This window comes from Sminthopsis crassicaudata, chromosome 5, assembly GCF_048593235.1.
Source record: "Sminthopsis crassicaudata isolate SCR6 chromosome 5, ASM4859323v1, whole genome shotgun sequence".
NCBI lineage: Eukaryota > Metazoa > Chordata > Mammalia > Dasyuromorphia > Dasyuridae > Sminthopsis > Sminthopsis crassicaudata.
In genome coordinates, this window is record NC_133621.1 from 227,735,574 (window position 1) to 227,755,640 (window position 20,067).

A 20,067-nucleotide genomic window follows, 5' to 3' on the forward strand; every position below is an offset into this window, starting at 1 on the left:
ATGTATATTTTATCTGTTTGCTGCTCTGTATAATAATATAGCTCTTGTTTGTTCCGATGTCCCCAGTACAATTTCCTTTTAATCTCAAATCTGGGTCATTACTCATGTACAAGTAATGCCAAATAAAGCATTGCCAAAATTTACCCAAGACTAGCTTTAAAAAATGAAATGTCAATTTATTTATTTATAATGGGAGAATAAACATCTCCAGTGTTCATCATGGTCAATACTCCAGAGCAGCTCTGTCTTGCTGGCTTAGAAAAGGAGAAGGCCAAAACTAGCTAAACTGGAACAAAGCAAAGAAAGTAGAAGAGTATGTCATCCAGTCAAAGGAGGAGACTGAGAAACACTACCTCCTTCACTGTAGACCGGGGTTGTTTTTTAAATACTATTTTATTTCTAATCCATTGCATATAAAAACCATTTTTAATATTCTTTTTTAAAATTTTGAATTCCAAATTCTCACCCGCTTTCCCTCATTCCTGAAAGGATAAGGAATTTGATATAAGGTAGTCATATGCAGTTATGGACAATAGATTTTTATATTAGTCATGTTGTAAAAAGAAAACAGAGGAAAAAAATTGAAAAATAGAATACTTTGATCTGCATTTAGGTTCCATCACTTCTTTCTCTAGAACTGGATAGCATTTTTCATTGTGAAGATTTTGGAACTGTCTTGGATCATTGTAATACTGAGAATAGCTTTAGTCATTCACATAAGACCATCTTATGATGTAGCTATTACTATATACAATGTTCACCTGGTCTGCTCATTTTGCATTGCAGCAGTTCATATATGTCTTTTCAGGTTTGTTTGTTTTTTTATTTATTTTATTTTTAAAAAGAGTAAGAAAAACAGAAAAGGAATATAAAACAAAATAAAGCAAAACAAAAGAGAACATTGTCATGTGCCCAGCAGATCATTAGAGAAGACTCAAAACATATAACAACAAATTACCAGATCAAGAAAGTATATATATAGTAATAGAAGAAATTCATGAATATCCATTTTTCTTTACTTCCTTATAAATTATTCTTTGGTTTTCTGCTGTGAACCCTATTTACTTTATTCTTTCCCTCTTTTTTCATTCCCCTTATCAGCCCCAAGCAAGTTACAGTTAAGAAAAGTTATATTGATGCATACATATGTAGATATATACATATACATACATTTACACAATATACACATCACCCCCCTTCACATACACAGACATTTTTTCCTGTCCCTGCTGATTCTTTAATTAAATTGTTTCATAACTTACCTTGCTATTACTTAACCTTCCCCCACCTAAGGATTCTTCCCTTCTTCTTCCCTTTCCCTTTGTTTCCCCATCTGTCCATCCTTCCCCCTTATTTCTTTATAGATCTTGGAGGGTGCTAATCCCTCCATGGTTTATATGTAGTGTTGCCTATTAAACCCATTCCTTATGTGAGTAGATTTTCAGAACTAAGAGCCTTCCTCCCCCCTCCAATGCCTCTAATATCTATTCTTTCTCTGTTCCCTCATTTGTATAACATGATTATGATTTTTACCTTAACTTTGCCAATCTTTCTTTTGAGCTACTCAATTGTTGAAGTGAATCTTAAACATATAGTATACATTTCCCATGTTAAAAAAAAAAAAGCTAGCAATTTGTCTATGTTTAAACAATTTGTCCATGTTTTCTTAAAATTGATTTTTGATATTCGCTCCTATATGTTAGATTTTTTAAGTTCGGGTTTGGTTGACAGAAAGTCCTGAATAATCCATTTTTTTCTCATTCAAAATTATAGATAATTTTGCTGGATATGATATTTTTGGCTGCAAGCCTCATTCTTTTGATTGTATTAGATATAATTCCAGGACTTGCAGTCTTTTATTATAGCTGCTGATAAGTCGTGTACAATTCTAATTGTAGCTTCAGCATATTTGAATTGTTTTTTCCTTATTTTTGCAAATTTTTCTCTTTGATCTGGGGGTTTCAAAATTTGTAATATTCCTGTGTGTTTTCCACAAAGGATGTTTTCGATCAGGACAATTTTCTTGGATTATTTCTTGCCTTATTGTGTCAAAGTTCTCTTTTTGGTCACAACTTTGTGGAGTCCAATTATCCTTTTATTTTATCTTCTTGTCTGTTCTCCAGATCTGTCATTTTTCTTATAAGATGTTTCACATTTCATAAGATGTTCACATAGAACAAGAGTAGTTCTATCCTCTTATTCTTTATAATTTGTTTTGTTTTTTCTTGGTTTCTCATAGCTTCACTGACTTCCCCTTGCCCAATTCTAATTTTCAAAGAATTATTTTCATCTTTGAGACTCTACCTCCTTTTCTATTTGATTTTTTTTCCCATAATCTTGTTTTGTTGGATGGTTTTTGATTTTTTTATTTTTAAATTTTTCTTTAATGTTTTTCATTTGATTTTTAAATTATTTTTTGAGTTCTATAAATTCTCTCAGGAGCCATTTTACATTACTCTTTGGGGTAGAAGCTTTTTTTTTTAATTTTTTTTTTTTTTTACTAACATATCCTCCTCTGATGATGAATTCCAGTCTTCCTTGTTCTATGTTTCAATGGTGGGGTTCTTTCTTCGTTGAGTTCCTTTTTTTTTTTTTTTTTTTTTTTTTTTTTTTTTTTTTTTAACTAAGAGGTATTAGTGTAAGCACCTCTAATGGGGAGGTAGGGAATAGGGGTAGGCTTCCCTTCAACTCTCCACTCTGACCAGGAACCCCAAACCAAGATCTCCATCCTCCTGCAAGTGCCCAAAGCCAGCAGGCCCTCCTGCCTCTGCACTCACCTGGGTGCTGATCCCTTATCACCCAGGCTGAATCTTAGCAGCCCAGCTGGGCCTAGCATTCCTGATCCACTGATATTCCCTCAGTCCTCCGGGACTCAGGTGTTTGCCAAACAGTCTGGAAGGTGAAAGTCTTTTTGGTTCTTGCTGAGGCCATACCCAGCTAGTTTCAGGGGTCCCCATTTGATGTTTCTATGGAGCCAGCCTAGAAGTGTTTGCACTTAAAACAGGTTAATCCTTAGCCTAGGGTCTTTCTTCAGATCTTCTTGGGTTTTATCTGGAGGACCCCAGTTCAGTCCCAAGTCTTCTGGATTTTTCTTGAGCCTATGTTCACCCTTAGGTGCAAATTTGTTCTATTTGGGGGAGAAATTAGGAGAGCTTGAAATTTACCAACCTATTCCTCCTTTTTCCCAGAATCCTCCCCCCTTTCAGGTTTTTCAAAATCATCTGCTCCTCTTTTTTATATCATAATAATATATCACAATTTATTCAGCCACTCCCCAACTGATGGATACCCCCTCAATTTGACAACAAAAAGGGTTACTATAAATGTTTTTGTCCTATAGTTCATTTCCTTTTTTTTTTTTTTTTTTTTTTTTTTTAAATCTCTACAAGATATAGACCTAGTAGTGGTATTACTGGATCAAAAAGTATGAACAGTTTTATAGCCTTTTGTGAATATTTCCAAATTGCTCTCTAAAATGGTCGGATGAGTTTACAACTCCACTAACAAACAGTGCCTTTAGTGTCCCAATTTTCCCACAGCCCCTCAACGTTTATCATTTTTCTTTTCTGTCATATTAGCCATTCTGATAAATGTGAGTTGGGGTTTCAGGGTTTTTTTAACTTGTATTTCTCTAATAATGACTTAGAGTACTTTTTAAATGGCTACATAGTTTTGATTGCTTCCTCTGAAAATTGCCTGTTTATGTCTTTTGGCCATTTATCAATTAGGGAATGACTTGTAGTCTTAAAAATTTGCCTAAGTTGTTGTTTATGTTGAGAAATGAAGTTTTTATCAGAGATACTTAACTATAATTTCTCCCCCTCCCCCCCAGCTTTCTGTTTTCTTTCTATCTTGATTAATGTAATCAAAATGATCAGTTTTACTGATATCAGTATTAAATTTTTTCCTTAATCTTAGATCTGATAAGTAAACTATTTTATGTTCCCCTAATTTGCTTAAGATATCATCCCTCTTTGTGTTTAAATCATATATCAACTTTGACCTTATCAAGATATATGGTATGAAGTCTGTACCTAGTTTCCAATTTTCCAAGCAATTTTTGTCCAATAGGGGAGTTGTCCTAAAAGCTTGGATAGTGGGACTTATCAATCACTAGACTACTATCGATGGTCATTTTCTAGTGTGCGTTATGTATCTAATCTATTCCATTGGCCTACCACTCTATTTCTTAGTCACTATCAAATTGTTTTGATGATTATCACTTTATGATACAGTTTGAGCTCGGGTACTAAACATCTTCCTTCATTCCACCCTTTTCCCCCTCCCTCTATTCCTTTGAAATTCCTGATTTTTTGTTCTTCCAGATTTAGTTTTTATTTTGGTAGTTTGATTAGTTTGACACTGAATAATTTAATTTAGGCAGAGTTGTCATTTTTATTATATTGTCACGAAAGACCCATGAGCATTTGATATTTTCCCAGTTATTTAGATCTGACTTTCTATGAAAAGAATATCATAATTGTAGACATATAATTCCTGAATTTATCAATAGACTATCAACTATTTAATGTTATTCATCGTTATTTTAAATGGAATTTTTTTTCCTATCTCTTGCTAATGGTCTTTATTTGTTGGCAGCATGTAGTAATGTTTTTTGGTTTTTTTTTTATTCATTTTTCCAAATTATCCCCTCCCTCCCTTCACTCCCTCCCCCCCATGGCAGGTAATCCCATACATTTTACATGTGTTACAATATAACCTATATACATGTGTGTAAATACCATTTTCTTGTTGTACATTAATTATTAGCTTCCGAAGGTATAAGTAACCTGGGTAGATAGACAGTAGTGCTAACAATTTACATTCACTTCCCAGTGTTCCTTCTCTGGGTATAGTTATTTCTGTCCATCATTGATCAACTGGAAGTGAGTTGGATCTTCTTTATGTTGAAGATTTCCACTTCCATCAGAATACATCCTCATACAGTATTGTTGTTGAAGTGTACAGTGATCTTCTGGTTCTGCTCATTTCACTCAGCAACAGTTGATGTAAGTCTCTCCAGGCCTCTCTGTATTCCTCCTGCTGGTCATTTCTTACAGAGCAATAATATTCCATAACCTTCATATACCACACTTTACCCAACCAGTCTCCAATTGATGGACATCCATTCAACTTCCAGTTTCTAGCTACAACAAAAAGAGCTACCACAAACATTTTGGCACATACAGGTCCCTTTCCCTTCTTTACTATTTCTTTGGGATATAATCCCAATAACAGCAAGCATGTAGTAATGTTAACGATTTATATAGCTTTATTTTATATCCTTCAACTTTGTTAAATGTGTTAATTGTGAAACTAGTTATTTAGACGATTCTCGATATGATGGATAATTCCATCATATCATTTGCAAAGAGGCAGTTTTGTTTTTTCATTGCCTATTCTAATTCTTTCAATTTCTCTTTCTCTTCTTATTTATATTGCTAACATTTCTAGTTCAATACTGAATAATATTGATGATAGTGAGCATCCTTGTTTCACTCCTGAGCTTATTGGAAAGACTTCTAGCTTATCCTCATTATGGATAGTGCTTGCTGATTATGTTAAATAGGTACTTAAACATTTTAAGGAAAGCTCTATTTATTTGTATGCTCTCTTGTTTTTTTTTTTTTTTTTTTTTCCCCAGGGTCACACAACTAGGAAGTGTTAAATGTCTGAGATCAAATTTGGAACTCGGGTCCTCCTGAATTCAAAGCTGGTATCTTTCCACTGAGCCACCTAGCTGCCCCTGCTCTCATGTTTTTAATGTATTTTGTCAAAAGTTTTTCTTTATCTAGTGAAATAATTATTACATCTGTTGGTTTTGTTAGTGATATGGTCAATTATGCTAATAATTTTCCTAATTTTTTCATGGACCCTCCTCTATCATTCTAGAGAGACTAAGAGCAGGTTAAAATACCTCCCACTTCCCTCTGTCCTCCCATGTCTCACCTGATCTCCAACCTTGGTCTCTTTAAGATGAATAAATCTAAGCTATCTCAGTTTCCTGGGAAGGTTTTAATTCATCTACTAGTCAAACTTTTATCAACGAGGGAAGCTAGATTCAAAATTCAGCTTCGATTAGAGCTTTTACCTGAGAGTGACATGGGTGTATGTGTAGGAGGAAATCCCAGATTTTAGTACTTTTTTTTTTTTTTTCCACAGTAGAAGTTGAAAAAGGTGTAAGGGTGAGCTTGAGTGAAGGATCAGTGAAATGGCTCTCACCATTCTCGCTGCCTTCAAACAGGGTCTGATGATTCTAACAGATTCCCAGAGGAATCATTAAGTCAGCCAACTGATGTGATTGGGGGAAAGGGGGAATAGGAGCTAACCTTCCAATCCTGCTTCTGGTTGTCTAGTTCTTTCAATTTCCTTTTGCCTTTATTCAATTCAACAAGCCTTTAGGGGGCTTACATTTTCCTAAAGAGATTTTGTAGTGGGAAGAGGACTGTTTTAGAAGATCATTTTATGGATTTAAGGAAAGAGTAGTGAATTCCCTAACTTGCAACTTAAAAGATGAACCATCTAATGGATAACATCAACTGGGTCTTTCAGGTTGAGCCTCATGGGGGTACTGTACTGTGAAAGAATTATGCATGTCCAGAGCCTGAATGAGTGGCTTGTCCAGGGGAGGGATATCGTCTAGGAAAGTGAGCCAAGGTTTAAAATAGAAAATTAATTTATTCATATAGTGGGGGAATAATATTTTCAAATGTACATCACGTTAGCACTCCAGAGCATCTCCTCCTTGGTACCAGTTGGCCTAGAAAAAAAAAAGAACATTTGTTCAACTGGAATCAAGAGCAAAAGAAGTAGAAAGAAATGAATGTAGATTAAAGCATAGTGTTTCCAACTTTTTTTGCTATTGGTTTGCTTGTTTGTTTTTTTTCTTTTGAACTGATTTTTCTTGTGCAGTATGATGAATATGGAAATATGTTTAGAAGAACTGCACATATATATCCTATCTGACTGCTTGCTGTCTTGAGGAGGGGAGAGGGAGAGAAGGAAAAAAATTTGGAACATGGGGTTTTGCAAAGTAAATGTTGGAAATTATCTCTGCATATATTTGGAAAAATAAAATCCTATAAATAAAATAAAATAAATCATCAATATGCCATTGTCCCTAAGACCAAGAGTAATGTTTTCCTCATATAATGTCACTTCTATTTCTCTCTCACCTTTTCTGCATTAAAATAGCCTATCCATACTGCAAAAACTATGTAGATGTCTAATAGCGCAAAGTGTTCCACTGAAGACAGAAAGAACTTTTGCTTGTTTATGGGCTACTATGAGTTTCCTGTTTCTTGTGTTGTGGGGTTGTTTTGAACCTAATTAAAAAAAAAAAAAAAAAAAAAGGTCAACTACACATCGAACAGTGAAAAGGCTGAAAGCTGAGCTAGGGGAGAAAGTGCTCATACCCCACACCTTTAAAGAATACCCAGAGTCTTAAAACGATGACATGTAAGTCTTGGATCTAAGGTAAAGAAGCCCCTATTTTAGAATCTTCCTTATTTGACAGGATCTAGCAATTAGGTAGAGGGGGGGTGACAGAGAGGGAAGAATCAAATACAATGCAGCATTATTAGTCTAGAAGAATCTAGTGTAATAAAAATCTGTGATAAAGAAAAAAGGGAGGAGGGAATGTGAAATTTATTATTAATGGTTAAAATTTTTAGCAACCACTGTAACCAATTTCTAGAGCTTAGATTGGAATTCCTTTTGTATAGATAAGTTTGGAAGAGAGTCTATACCCAAATAAAAATGGTCTTGCCTCTTGAGGGAAATGAGGAAGATGGATGGAAGATGATCTAATATGGTCAAGAGATATTTTACCCAGTACCACAATATTTTCTGCTATGTTTTCCTTGTTACTATGGATTCTGGAGATTACTCCCATCTTTTTGCAACTCTGCATAATTACAGACCAATCAGCCTTTGTTTAGTTGGCTTTGATGGACCATGTGTAAAAATGTTTGTAGAAGCTCAATTTGTGGAAATTGAGTGGATGCCAATTAGTTGGGGAATAGCTGAATAAGTTATGATATATGAATGTGATGGAATATTATTGTTCTATAAGAAATGATGAGAAAAGTCTGGAAAGACTTACATAGCCTAACCATACTGCAAAAACTATGAAGATGTCTAATGGCTAATGATGCTAAGTGAGCAGAACCAAGAGAATATTGTACACAGCAACAGCAACAAGATTATGTGATGATCAGCTGTGATGGATGTGGCTCTTTGGTGATTCAAGGCAATTGTAATAGACTTGGGATGGAAAGTGCCAGCTGTGTCCCGAGAGAAAAAGACTAAATATAGATTAAAGCATAGTATTTTCACCTTTTTGTTGTTGTTTTTTTCTTTCTCATGTTTCTTTTTCCTTTTAATCTGATTTTTCTTGTGCAGTATAATGAATATGGAAATATGTTTAAAAGAACTGCACATGGTTAGCCTATATCAGATTCCTTGCAGTCTTGGGAAGGGGGAAGAAAGGGAGAAAGATTAGGAACACAAGGTTTTGCAAAGTGAATGTTGAAAACTATCTTTGCATGTATTTGAAAAAATAAAATACTATTAAAGATTTTTTTCTAAATGTGTGTAACTAAATTGTATAAATCAAAAAGATTTCTAGCCTGGAAGACTAAGATTGTGATGGTGCCATTAACAGAATGGGCAAATAAGAAAAGATAACAGAGGGAATATCAGGGTGGGTTTAGATATGCTGTCTATTAGGTAATAGTCAGTTGTTCCTGTGTAAGCTAAATCCCATGGTTGTTTGACTTCTATATACATTTTCTATTCCCATTTGGAAACAGAGGTCCAGAGTTCAAGTAGAAGAATCTCACCTTTAACCAGAAAAAGGATCTGAAGTTCACTATCCTTTGGAGCAGGAGTTACATTTCCTCCACAAGTACAGCAAGGGCCTCAGGGCTAATGGAAATGCTCTTAGACAAAAGCTTGTAGAGACTTAGAACTGTGGCTTTTTCCTTTTCTCGGTTCCGCCACAGTAGGAACATGTTGAAGATTCGAGTGCTTGTAGTGGTTTTAGAATGATCTTCATCCAGTCTATCCAGTTGGTGCTGCTGAAGGTCCAGGCACATTATACCCAGTTCCTTCCATTCACTCCCCACATGCTGGGCTAGCTTCATCAGCATTTTTTGGGTCACCAATTGCTCTGCTAGACAAGGCAAGGCAAAGTTGGTCATCTTTGATGTCTCCCCTTCCTAAGCCTTGATTAGATGGAGGGGAGGGGGATGGAATGAAGGCAATGGTTAAACACTGATTTGTTGGGAAATGTCTGAACAAATTATAGTATGTAAATATAATGGAATATTATTGTTCCATTAATGATAAAAGAGATCGTTTCAGAGAAAAGTTCCTTGAAATGATGCAAAATGAAATGAATAGAACATGGGGAAGGATTTTTTAGTAAGAAAAGTGTCAATGAAAATCGCTTTGGTACATTTAAGAAATGTGATAACCAACTATGATTTCTTAGGACTGATGCAGGCTTAAAATGCAGAATGATACACCTGTAGGGATATGATTGATGGGAGAGTTTGTTTTGCTTGATTACCTGTGCATCTTTGTTACTAGGATTTTATCTTTTTCTTTTTTAATGGGCAGAGGGAAGATGAAAGCACAAAAAGTGGTATATGAATGTAATGGAATGTTACTGTTCTATAAGAAATGATGAGCAGGCTTATTTCAGAAAAACCTGGAAGGACTTAGATGAACTGATGCTAAGTGAAGTGAGCAGAACCAGGAGAACATAATATACAGCAACAAGAAGATTACGTGATAATTAGCTGTGACTTAGCTCTTCTCAACAATGTAGTGATTCAAGATAATTCCAACAGATTAGAGATGGAAAATGCCTTCCACATCCAGAGAGAGAACTATGGAGATTAAACGTGCATCAAAGTATAATATATTCACCTATTTTGTTATTGTTTGTTAATTTTTTCAAATTTTAAGGTAAAAAAATTTTAAATCACTGATGGTATAAGAATACCAACTGAATTGGCAATAAAGAGTAATGCTAAGCAAACGCTAGATGCACAGCTCTAGAGCTGGGAGGAATCTCCAAGGCCAATTAATCCATTGCCTATTGTCACAAAAACATAAAATAGCAGAGCTGGGATTATAAATTAACTTTGGCCTCCACGTCCAAAACTGATTCCATTACATCAGTATTTGAGAAAGAGATTAAGCCTCAGGCAATATAATAATATGGTAATTAATAAACTTTAAGGAAAATAAGGGAGACAATGAAATCAAGAATGAGCATCAGATTTTACCTAATCCTTCCCGAGGCTCTTTTCCAGTTCGGGAGCTGACGCTGGTCTTCGGTTTCCCAGTACTATCTTCAAGTTTAGGCTCTCCAAGCTTTTCCAAGAGGTGCCGAGCAGGGACACGGTCCAGTGTCTGGGACACCACATTCAGGGCTCTGGAGCCACAGAACCTCACCAGATGGTAGGCAATATCTTCCCGGGAGGTAGTTGGCAGCGCCCAGGCCGATGCTTCTGCCTCTTGCTGACACACAATTTTCTTAAAGGTCTGGAACTCTTCATTTTTCAATTCCTGGAGTATCTCAAGAATTTGTACTTCCTGGCTCATGAGACCAGCTCACCTGGCAAGCAGGGTGGGGGACCACAAGACAGAGAGTTAGGTCACAGGCATAGCAAGGGGGAAGGGGGGGGAGGGAGAGGGACCAAGAGAATCGGGTTAGGAGGAAAGAGGAAGGAGTTAGGGTGACAATCCAAAGAAAAAGATGGGGTAGATGGTAGGAACATGTTATAGAGGAACTGATACATAGAATGGCGTGCGTTGGTCACACCGGAGGGTTAAGAATTTGGAGTGGACCCACGTGGAGCAAGCAGAGGCCGGTGACTCACTACTGGTGGTCTTGGAGAACGTAAACCATAGGAAATTCAAGGCTTTTGCATTAGGCAAGTCCCCACCCTCAGCTTCCTTTTTAGGCTTAGCTCCCTCCCTCGGCTTCCTTTTTAGGCTTAGCTCCTGGAGGACTTCTCCCAAACAAGCCTGGGCCCCAGACACATTGTATCAAGATAGGCTCCCTACATCGTGGGTATGGAGGAGGGAAGAGGAAAAGAGGATGAATCAGGTAGCTCCGTTTTTCCGCCCTCTCAAACCCCGCAGGCGCACCATTTCTTAACTGACCACTCCACCCCTCTCTTCCCGCCTCCTAGTCCAAGAGGGACCGAGGGAGCTAAATACCCTGTCGGGTGTCCTTCTGCATCCCGAACGTCTCACCTGAAGTTGCCGGGTTAAGTGAGTGAAACCTAAGCTAAATAGGCTTCCAGGTAGCGTTCTAATCGAGCGTAGACGGACAAAGACCGCTCCTCCCCTGGCTAGGTCCGCCCCTGACGCAGAGCGAGCCAGGAAGGCTCCAATCAGGCTTGACTCACGCTCTCAGCCTGGCGGGATTAGGAAAAACAAAACAACTCTCTCCACCCCCAAGTCCCAGTACCTTTTCTTTTTAGAAGCATGAAAACGAAAGTGTAAAGTTGGGGGATGACCTAAAGAGCCCATTCTTCCTCTTCCTCTAGGCTTCCAAATGCAGGCTCTGGGCTTCTTCAAAAAGAATCTGCAACAGATTCCTAAATTCACCCGGAGAAGAAAGGGCTTGACATTAGCTCGCTAGGCTCTCTCTTAAGAATTTTTAAATCCCTTTTTATACAGCAAAACAACTATTTGGACGTATACATATTGTATTTAACTTATACTTTAACATATTTAACATGTTTTGGTTAACCTGCCATGGGGAGGGGTGTGGGAATGAGAGGAAAAATTGGAACAAAAAGTTTGGCAATTGTCAATGCTGTAAAATTACCCATGAATATATCTGGTAAATAAAAAACTATAATTTAAAAAAAAACAACAACTTTAAAATCCATTGCAAATCGAGGGAGACCCGGGTACAGGACCGCCCAGCATGGCGTGAGCTCTTCGGAGAAGAGGCTGTGTGCTTTATGAGCAAAACACAATTGAATTAGCCCAAAGCAAACTCAAGATGCACCCCAAATGTTTCACAAGGACTATTTGTGTCTGAGCAGTGGCAGAGCATTTTGAGCTCAAATCGGTCTGATTAAGCCACAGTCTGACACACTGTAACTGGACTACATAGTGATGTCATTTTGGCCCTCTTCCAAAACGCAGGACAACTATCAGTGGCTTTGGAGGAAGGAGGGAGCCAGATCTACCTTCCAATTCCATTTCTGATGGCCTGTTTTGCATTTCCCTTTTGGCTTCATCCAATTCAATTAGCCCTCAAGGAATTTGCAATTTTCCAAGAGGAGTTTTGTTCCTAAATGGCTGTGCATAAATCCTCTGCAGTTCAGTGCAGGTCTTTGAGCCTTATCGGAACTCTGGCCCTCCGACTGACTGGAGAGCTGAGGGGCTCAGTTAAGTCTTCCTATTTCCCATTAGCTACAATGCTTTTGGAGTTTTCCGGGTTTTATTGTAGCTTCCGGAGACCTCCCACAAATTCAGTTTGCGCAGGTTAACGTGTTTTCCTAGTAGATTGTAAGCTCTTTAAGGGCAGGGATTAACTTTCCCCCTCCCCCACTTTAAGAAATTTTTGATAATAGTTTTTTTTATTTTCAAAATACATGCAAAGATAGTTTTCGACATTTAACACAGTTGAAAACATTCACCGGCGTAAAACATTGTTTCAAAATTTTCTCCCTCCCTTCCCCCCATACGCTTCCTCCCAACTGCAAGCAATCCAGTTAGGCACTGACTTAAAAAAAAAAAAATACCTTTTGAGAAGGGGGGACACCAAAAGTCCCAGATTGGGTGTCTAATAAGTTTCAAAAGAATTTGCAGGTTTGAACCCATTTCCTGGTCAAGGGGCAAAGTTTATTAAAAGCAATGTGACCCCATTACTGATCGGACTGCATTCTAAGAGAATCTAGTAAAGAGATTGAAACTAGGAGATACACTTATACAGCTTTCAATACGTTAATTCTATGACCCGAGGATAAGGCTAGGAAGTAATCTCCAGATGAATTAAGGGTTGTCTTCAAATAGATTGGTATGCTCAATTTCCTGAGGCAGATTTCAAAGCCAGAAGATGAAGCATTTATTAGAACAGAAGCCCCAAGGTCGGAGCACCCAAAATCACATTACCTCAGTTCCACTTAATTGGCCATTACATTTAAAATACCACAAATTTTATTCTTAGGTTGAAAGGATGATTATTGTAAGTTCATATCCCTACTTTTTTTTTTTTAATTATAGCTTTTTATTGACAAAACGTATGCATGGGTAATTTTTTAACATTGATTCTTGCAAAGACTTCTGTTCCAACTTTTCCCCTCCTTCCCTCCACCTCCTCCCCTAGATGATAGGCAGTCCCATACATATCAAACATGTATCTTAAATACAATATATGTATACATATTTATACAGTTAGATTGTTGCACAAGAAAAATCGGTTTTAGAAAGAAGATAAAAATAACCGGGGAAGAAAAACAAAATACAAGCAAACAACAACAGAAAGAATGCAAATACTATGTTGTGGTCCACATTCATTTCCCAGTGTTTTTCCTCTGGGTGTAGCTGGTTCTGTTCATCACTGATTAATTGGAACTGAATTGGATCCTCTCATTGCCGAAGAGAGCCACTTCTATCAGAACTGTGGATCCATACTCTTAAAATCATAGCACATGATCATCCTACTCTCATATGAGAATAGTAATTACCTATAAATTCCCCCCTCCCCCATTCTCCTGCAGCCCATTCTCTTTACTAAAACAACATCAAAGGAAAAGATGATAAATGTTGCAGGGGATGTGGAAAAACTGGGATATTAATACATTGTGGGTGGAATTGTGAATTGATCTAACCATTCTGGAGAGCAATTTGGAAATATGTCCAAAGCCAAAGGGTTATCAAACTGCATACTCTTTGATCTAGCAGTTTCTCTATGGGATCTGTATCCCAAAGAGATCATTAAAAAAAAAGGGAAAAGAACCCATTCATGCAAAAATGTTTGTAGCAGCCCTTTTTGTAGCATCAAGGAACTAGAAACCAAGTGGATGCCCATCAATTGGGGAATGGCTGAATAAGTTATGGTATGTGAAAGTAATGGAATATTATTATTCTTTAAGAAATGATCAGGATGATTTCAGAAGGCCTGGAGAGACTTACATGAACTGATGCTGAATGCAATGAGTAGAACCAAGAGAACATTATACATAGCAACAAGATTATGTGATGATCAACTGTGATGGTCTTGGCTCTTCTCAACAATGTGGTGATTCAAAGCAATTACAATAGACTTGAGATGGAAAAAATACTATCTCATCTACATTTAGAGAGAGAATTATGGAGACTGAATGTAGATTGAAGAATAGTATTTTCACCTTTGTTTATTTGGTTGGTTTCCCTCATATTTTTCCCCCTTTTTGGTTGATTGTTCTTGCACAACATGACAAATATGAAAATATCATTAAAAGAATTGCACATATTTAACCTATATGAGATTGCTTGCTATCTTGCGAAGTAGGGAGATGAGGGAGGGAAGGAGAAAAATTTGGAATACAAAATCTAGCAGCAAGACCTGAGCAAGCCATTTAACAGTTCTCTAAAACAAACAAAAAAACAAACCAAAAACCAAATATATAGATAATGGGAAGAAGGGACACATCCCGTTAAGGACAATAGCAGAGAGAAGGCAATTTAAATCTGTTATGCTCCAAAGTTCAGAAGTCCTTCTGATGAGGTTGTGTGCAGGGCAGAGAGTTGTAGGAATCCCCTTCTGGTCAGCGCAGGTCCTTTGTAAATGAATTTAGGGACCCGAAAAGTTAGATTGGCAAAAAGAAGTTTATTGGCACTGGGAAGTCAGCTTTTGCAAGGTCCCGACAGAGAAGTAAAGGTCTAGTAGAGAAGTCCTGGCAGAGAAAGTTCTTAGGAGAGAAATCCCAATAGAGAGGTAAAGAGGGGTACAGTCCTGTTAGGGATAGAGACAGAGAGAGGTTAACACTGAAAAGAGAATGACAAAAGAATGAAAAGAGGCCAGAGAGTTCCTCACAGGTAGCTATGCCAAGGGAGATCCCTTGGCCTAGCATGATTCCTGATTTTAAGTCCTCTGCAAGGAATTGAGCCCAGTTGCTTCATTTTATAATTGAAACTTTGGCTAGAGGCTGGGGCAGTTTGAGTATAAATTACAATAGAGAATTTTCTGATTGAATGAATAGGCCTATAATCAGTAGTGAGTGTTATCAATGGGGCTATCTAACCCCCTAATGTGGTCTAACAGAATGAAATTACTTGTCTTGATTCCCTAGAGTGGGTCTTTTGCAAAGGGAAGGATTCAAGGAGACTTTCTCCTTCAAGTAGTTTCCACCTTAATCCCCCCCCTCCAAGTCAGAGAGAGAGTTTCAGGGCTCCCCTCTTCATTTCTACTTCTCTTTTAGGCATGCTGAATAGGGCATTATTTTTGTTAGGCTAAGCTTGCTTTCTCACTGGGTACAGCATTTCTGCCAGTGTTTGCTGGATCCAATCAGAGTTCTGTCATCCTTTAGTAAAGAGATCAGGATCATCCCTGCAAGGTTAAAGTTTTAAAATTAGCTCTCTCTGTCTGGTAAAGGTCTGAGACTCCTGAATGAAAGATCTTGCTATAATTTTTGGTAACTATCCAGGACAATTCATTCTGCAAAAGTCCATTTTTGTGAGGTAGGCTATTTTTCTAGTAAACTTAAGTCTAGGTTTCTTAGTTTTTTAAACTGTAAGCTTCTGCAAAGTTGGCAAAAGAGAAAAATGACAATTGTTGGTGGAATTGTGAATTGTTCTAGCCATATGTTGGAAAGCAATTTGGAATTAGGCCCCAAAAGTTACTATTATCACAGCACTAGTAGACAATATCCCAAAGATATCAAAGAATAGGATTCACATGTACAAAAATAGTCATAGGGGCAACTAGATGGATAGAGCACTAACCCTGAAGACAGGAATACCTGAGTTCAAATTCAATCTCACTTTCCAGCTGTGTGACCCTGGGCAATTGCTTCAAAAAACCCTACCAAAAACAAAATAATGAGCAAAAATATTTGCTCTTTTTATAATAGCAAAGAGGAGGAAATTAAGGGAATGCTTATCAATTGGGGAATAGGTAAACAAATCATAGCATATGAATATAACCAAATATTATTATGCTGTAAGAAATAATGAATAAAATGTTTTAAAATAAATATATAGGAAGACTTGTATGAACAGATGCAGAATGGAGTAAACAGAACCAGAAAAATAGTTTCTATTTTAACAATATTATTGTAAAGTTTTGATCAATAAAATATCAACCAGCATCGTAGAGGGCCAGTGATGAAGAATGCTATGCACTTTTCCACAGAAAAGTGATGAACTCTGGGTGTAGATTGAAGCATGTTTTTTTTAGAGATTATCAATAGGAGAATTCATTTTGCTTGACTACACATATTTGTTATAATGATTTTTCTTCCCCAGTGTGGGGGAAGTAGAGGTGAGAGGGAAAAAAAATTATTGATAATTGAAAAAATAAAATTTAATTTTAAAAATTGTCCAAGTTTTACAACTTTTGCTAGGTTAAAAAGAAAAAGAATCTCAAATCTGAAAAGTGAATATCCTTTTTGTTATTGAACAGTCATTTCAATTGTGTCCGACTCTTTGTAGGATCTCATTTGGGATTTTCTTGGCAAAAATTCTGGAGAAGTTTGCCATATTTTTTCTCCAACTCATTTTACAGTGAGGAAATTGAAGCAAAGAGTTAAATGACTTGTCCAGAGTAATACAGCTAGCAAGGATGTATTTGAACTTTAGTCTTCTTGACACTAGGCTCTATGTTCTATCCACTGAGTCACCTAGCTGTTTATAAATATCCTTTGAAAAGTGCAAATGTAATTATACCAAGTCTGAAAAGAGCACATTCTTAAAAATACTTAATAATGCAAATTCAAATAATGTGACCACTTCAAGGGATTCGTTATTCTCAGGATTTAGCTATGTTACACTTTTTTGCCGGTTCATTCTGTCTTATAAGCTTGAAGAAAATATATAAAAACATGAACATCAGAGGCTTGATCAGTCAAATCTCCCTGGAACTTCCCTATGGTCTTACAAAAATAACAATGAAGAGGTACTCATAGCTCATGCCTATAACACATTTGTGAAATTGATTTTTTGAACCCAAGTATGAGGCTTTACATTTGTCCCTATTAAAATTTAACTCATTGGATATAAGACTAATTTTCTAGCTTTCAAGATCTTTTGACTCTTGATTTATTAGCTTCCATTTTTACTGTAAAGATGGTAGAATACTAGAGAAGGGGAGGGCATAGAATGCTAATAATCATACAATTTTATAGCCTACATGTGCATTTAAATATGTGTATTGATGACCACTCCTTCCCTCCCCCTACTTAATGCCCTCTTCCTCACTCCAACATGGAATATATACAGTTGATCTTTTAGGAGCTTGGGGGTATGCTCCCAACCATGTGGGGCCCAGAAAGGAAAGATATGGTATTTTAGAATAAAATTCTGAGAGACCTTCTGGTCACTCCCATCCTCTGACAGAACCAGATAGATAATAAGTTATATGTTTTTAGAAGAACTATGACCTCATGGTTTTAACTTTCCATGTTGTGTGGCAAGTACAATACTCTGTTCTTTGACTCTCCATTTAATTAGTTGGGAAATGGGGTACTTTTCCCCTACTCTGCTACTAACCTTTCTTGTATATATAATACATGCTGAATTATATGTTGTATAATAAATAAATTATCCTGTCCTGTATTCTGTTTTCATTGTACATTGATTATTATTATTATTACATTTTGCTCTCTCATTTTGGGGAATCCCTAGATGTAAGGCATAACCTTAAGTAGTTTTTCACCAGGGCATGGGGGTGGAGTACTTAATTTTGTTAAACTTGTATCTTGTTGGGTCGGAGCCAGGATGGCATAGAAGATACATGCTTCATTCTAAGCTCCTCTTCTATCCTCACTACTAATTACCAAAGTCAGCCTCAGAAATAGTGCTTGACTGGTAAAATCCACGAATATTGAGAATACAACAAATGCACCAAGTGGTATAGCATCTAAATTCCTAAAGGAGAAGATAAGAGAGTGGGGAAAAAAAAGAGTGGCAAGAAGAAATAGACAGCAAAACTATAATAGTAGGAGAGCTCAACCTTGCACTGTCAGAATTAGATAAATCTAGAAATAAGAAAGAAGTTAAAGAGGTAAATAGAATTTTAGAAAAATTAGGTATGATAGATCATTGAAGAAAACTTAATGGAGACAGAAAGGAGTATACTTTTTTTCTCAGCAGTTCATGGAACCTTTACAAAAATTGACCATATATTAGGACATAAAGACCTCAAAATTAAATGCAAAAGGCAGAAATAATAAAGGCATTCTTTTCAGTTCACAATGCAATAAAAACTGCATTCAACATAAAGCTAGGGGTAAATAGACCAAAAAGTAATTGGAAATGAAATGATGATTAAATAATTATTTAAATAATCTCAATGATTGGGTGAAAGAACTCAGGGAAATGAGTGTGAACCACTAACATAGCATTTCCAATTCCTGTTTTTGTCCACCTGCATTTTTTATTTCCTTCACAGGTTAATTGTACCTTATCTTAAAGTCCAATTCTTTTTGAACAGCAAAATAACTTTTTGGACATGTATACATATGTTGTATTTAACTTTTTTTTTTTTTTTTTTTTTTTTTTTTTTTGAGGCTGGGGTTAAGTGACTTGCCCAGGGTCACACAGCTAGGAAGTGTTAAGTGTCTGAGATCAGATTTGAACTCGAATCCTCCTGAATTCAGGGCTGGTGCTCTATCCACTGCGCCACCTAGCTGCCCCTTGTTGTATTTAACTTATACTTTAACATATTTAACATGTATTGGTCAACCTGCCATCTGAGGGAGAAGGTGGGAGGAAGGAGGGGAAAAATTGGAACAAAAGGTTTTGCAATTGTCAATGCTGAAAAATTACCCATGCATATATCTCGTAAATAAAAAGCTATAATAAAAAAAAAATAAAATAGTATCTTGTTCTAATCTCTCTGACTATCCTTCCCTCCCTCCCTCACCTAGTTATTGTAGTGAATACATTTAAAAGTAGCCAGGACTAAGATGACAGGAACAAATAATGATGAATGTTGGAGGGGATGTGGGGAAACTGGGACACTAATACATTGCTGGTGGAGTTGCGAAAGAATCCAGCCATTCTGGAGAGTAATCTGGAATTATGCCCAAAAAGTTATCAAACTGTGCATACCCTTTGACCCAGCATTGCTGTTATTGGGCTTATATCCCAAAGAAATACTAAAGAGCGGAAAGGGACCTGTATGTGCCAAAATGTTTGTGGCAGCTCTTTTTGTTGTAGCTAGAAACTGGAAGATGAATGGATGTCCATCAGTTGGAGAATGGTTGGGTAAATTGTGGTATATGAAGGTTATGGAATATTATTGCTCTGTAAGAAATGACCAGCAGGAGGAATACAGAGAGGCCTGGAGAGACTTAAATCAACTGATGCTGAGTGAAATGAGCAGAACCAGAAGATCACTGTACACTTCAACAACAATACTGTATGAGGATGTATTCTGATGGAAGTGGAAATCTTCAACATAAAGAAGATCCAACTCACTTCCAGTTGATCAATGATGGACAGAGGTAGCTACACCCAGAGAAGAAACACTGGGAGGGGAATGTAAATTGTTAGCACTAATATCTGTCTGCCCAGGTTGCATGTACCTTCGGATTCTAATGTTTATTGTGCAACAAGAAAATGATATTCGCACACATGTACTGTACCTAGACTATATTGTAACACATGTAAAATGTATGGTATTGCCTGTCGTCGGGGGGAGGGAATAGAGGGGGGGGGTAATTTGGAAAAATGAATACAAGGGATAATATTATAAAATATATATATATATATATATATATATATATATATATATATATATATATATATATATATATATATATATATATATATATATATATAATAAAAAAAAAAAAAAAAGTAGCCAGGACAAGGTAATGATAG

At 36.7% G+C, this 20,067-nt stretch overlaps 1 protein-coding gene across 4 annotated transcripts; it reads right to left on the reverse strand.

The window, feature by feature from the left end:
* Positions 1–6,658: 6,658 nt before the first annotated feature.
* Positions 6,659–11,406, reverse strand: LOC141544280 (uncharacterized). 4 transcript variants are annotated; one of them, XR_012482573.1, is made up of 4 exons: positions 11,275–11,406; positions 10,299–10,630; positions 8,844–9,172; positions 6,659–6,760 (listed from the first exon to the last, which is right to left on the reverse strand). XR_012482573.1 is itself a non-coding variant. In XM_074270274.1 (4 exons), the coding sequence occupies exons 2-3, from the start codon at positions 10,615–10,617 to the stop codon at positions 8,892–8,894; spliced, it is 603 nt and encodes a 200-aa protein (XP_074126375.1). In that variant the 5' UTR covers positions 10,618–10,630; positions 11,275–11,406; the 3' UTR covers positions 6,659–6,760; positions 8,844–8,891. The 4 variants fall into 4 exon arrangements, 2 of the variants coding, with proteins under 2 accessions (XP_074126375.1, XP_074126376.1); XR_012482574.1 differs by having other exon boundaries at positions 8,844–9,227; XM_074270274.1 differs by having other exon boundaries at positions 8,844–9,175.
* Between the last annotated feature and the right edge of the window lie 8,661 nt (positions 11,407–20,067).